We start from the raw sequence: 2,751 nt of genomic DNA on the forward strand, positions 1-2,751 counted from the left end.
GAGAGAGAGAGAGAGAGAGAGAGAGAGAGAGAGAGAGAGAATGAGAGAGAGAAAGAGGAGGAAATAGGAGAGAGAGGAGAAAATAAGAATTTCGGCAGAGGGCAAGGTGGGGGGTTAGTACCTTCAGCACTTCCTGCACTTTCCCAGCCACTTGTACCATGGTGGTCAGAACTGATTCACTGTACAATCGCTGTAGGGAAGAAGCAGGAATCAGAAGTCATGAAAAGAAGGGTGGTAAAGTGGAATGAGAGGAGAAATGGCTCTCAGGACTTCCAAATCAGGAGAAATAGCCTGGGAGGGTAGAGGTTGAAATGGAGATGGAAAGACATCTTTCTTTGCGGTTTCCAAGGGATGGGTCTGGGTTACCTGGTACACAGGCAAGGCTTGCCCCTCCTCCTGGAAGATCTCAGCATCGCACTGCCCTAGTAACTGAACAATTTCCTCAGCATTTGCTTTGTCCAAGTCCCGGGTCAGTGGATTTGACTTCTCTGTGATTGGCACAGCTGCCTCATACCCAGACAACTAGAGAAAAGTAGGGACCAAAAAAAAAAAAGGGACAAGAATCCAAAGGCTCATTTGTGCCTGCTGAACTGGAGGTGGGAGGAGCAGGCACAGAGTTGAGACTCTCTCTTATACACACACACACACCACCACCACCAACACCACTACCACCACCACCAGGCACTTAGCCTATACTTGGTGCTCTGGGCTTATTAGGGAAGGAAGACTGGAGGGAAGGCAGGAAGGAGGAGGGAGGCATGAGCAGAAACCCAGGGAGGAAGGAAGTCCGGGAAGGCAGGAAGGAGGAGGGAGGCATGAGCAGAAACCCAGGGAGGAAGGAAGTCCAGGTAAAAAATAATTCTAGGAATCAGTTCAAATGACCCAAATTGAGAGGGGTCTCACCTCCCACTCGCCAGGCTCTGGGGTCTCAATCACATGTTGAAACCGTTTTGTGCCTGGCATGGTCCCCTGACGTGGTCACGCTGTCCTGTCTGCCGATTTAGCCACACAAACCCTCTGGTCACAGTGACTCTGCTTCCAGCTGGCAGGGTCTTATCTGAGCTACAGAGATGATTAACCTAAGAACACTGGCCTCTCTGAGCACCACCCCCTGTACCTCTTCCTGAACCCTCCTTTCCTGGTCACAGGACCCCCAGCCACCCAGGACCTCCTGGTGTTCTTTGCTTGCACCTCAACTTGCCAATCTCTGTTTCCCCTCTGAAGAGAAAGACTGGAGGCTCATTGCTCTTGCCCTTTGGGCACAGTGCCCTTGCCTTCAGAAAGCCTAGAGCCTGAGAGGGCAGGACAGCACCCGGGTCAGCAAGAATCCCTGGGCAAGCGTCTGCTGGGACCAGGATGCCCCAGGAGGCCAGAGATCAGGGTCCTGGGGTCAGCAGAAATCAGACGATCTGGGCCATGGCTTGATCACATGTTCAGCACAAACTGTCCTTCCCTGTCCCACTGGCCCATTTTACCCTCTCTTCTCAGGAAGGAAGGCAACAGAAGCTTCAGAGCCCCAGGTGTGCCAGCACTAAACTGGGTATCACAGGAGAAAAAAACACCACAGAAATAGCAATGCTGCATGAGCATGAGAAGCAATGATCTGCCCTAAATACAACGTTAGCCAGAGTTTACTTATACTCAGCTGTGTATTTTTCTTTTCCTTTTTTTTTTTTCTCTCTCTCTCTCTCCTTCTCCCCCACCCCCCATAAGGTTTTGCTTTGTAGTGCAGTCTGGCCTTGAACTCACCTATGTAGTTCGGGCTGGCCTCGAATTAATGACAATCCTCCTGCCTCAGCCTCCAGAGTGCTGGGATTACAGGCATGCACCACCACACCCAGCGAGCTGTTCATGTGTCATCTTTACTATCTCACCAGATACATCAATACTGTGAAGTCAATATGGACACCCCATTTTACAGAGAATGAAACTGACACAGAAAAGTTATTGCCCAAGATCATACAGCTGGCAGAACTAAGACATCTAAATTATCCAGATTTTATACTCAGCCAAAGCACGAAATAATTGAAGACTTTATATGTTTATTGAAGGAAGGAAGGAACTAAAGTCAGTGTTAACCAGTAATAAACACACAGTATGATAAGATCTATAAGGGTCTTTCAAAATTGTCTCGTTTGATCCTCTCCACAGCACTGAGAGCTTTCATTCATACACTCTTCTTTACAGGTGGGAGACCTGAGGTGCGGATCAACCGATTTCCCTAAAACCACACAGTAAGTGCAGGCTCCCCACCCCCAGGATGCCGCCGCCATGTATCTTCCTTCTCCAATTCTTCCTATAAGCCCGGCACTAACAGTAGCTTTCTCTTCGCCTCTTAACAACGCCAGACAACACAGGCACTGCTCACTAAATTTTGCTGAATAAATGCAAGTGAATGAAAAAAATAAACGCAATCAAATTAGATTATGAATGGGGAAAAAAGACTTAAAAACTGATGCAATCTACAAGTATGAGATCGGTAAAACAATTATGTCGACCCCTCGGCTCCCCTCCAATCAGCCCCTTCCCACAGCGGGGCGGGAATTCCACCTCCCAATTTGGCTAATTCCGTCCCGGAAAGGAGGGGCTCTGCCAGGTGCCGCGACCCCGCACCTGCGCCCGAGCCCGCGCAGCAGCTGGAGCGAGGAGCGACGCGGGGGTCGAGCCGCCATGAGGGTCGTGGGAGGAGCCCCGCGAGCCCCGGTGGGGGGGCGGCGGGGGATGACGGCGGCGAGAAGCCCGGCGGGCGGG

General features: G+C 50.7%; 1 protein-coding gene across 4 annotated transcripts in view; it reads right to left on the bottom strand.

The window, feature by feature from the left end:
• Positions 1-1,325, bottom strand: part of Gckr (glucokinase regulator) — a 26,080-nt gene extending 24,755 nt beyond the window's left edge. For 2 of the 4 annotated variants that reach the window (XM_023710962.1, XM_023710961.1), the window contains exons 1-3: positions 904-1,325; positions 367-522; positions 122-190 (exon numbers count right to left, since the gene is read on the bottom strand). In XM_023710962.1, the coding sequence (XP_023566730.1) occupies positions 122-190; positions 367-522; positions 904-963 (285 nt within the window). In that variant the 5' untranslated portion in view covers positions 964-1,325. The remainder of the gene's footprint in view (positions 1-121; positions 191-366; positions 523-903) is intronic. The other 2 variants (XM_023710963.1, XM_004627397.2) reach the window with 2 other exon arrangements.
• Between the last annotated feature and the right edge of the window lie 1,426 nt (positions 1,326-2,751).

This window comes from Octodon degus, unplaced genomic scaffold (assembly GCF_000260255.1).
Source record: "Octodon degus isolate 3935 unplaced genomic scaffold, OctDeg1.0 scaffold00019, whole genome shotgun sequence".
NCBI lineage: Eukaryota > Metazoa > Chordata > Mammalia > Rodentia > Octodontidae > Octodon > Octodon degus.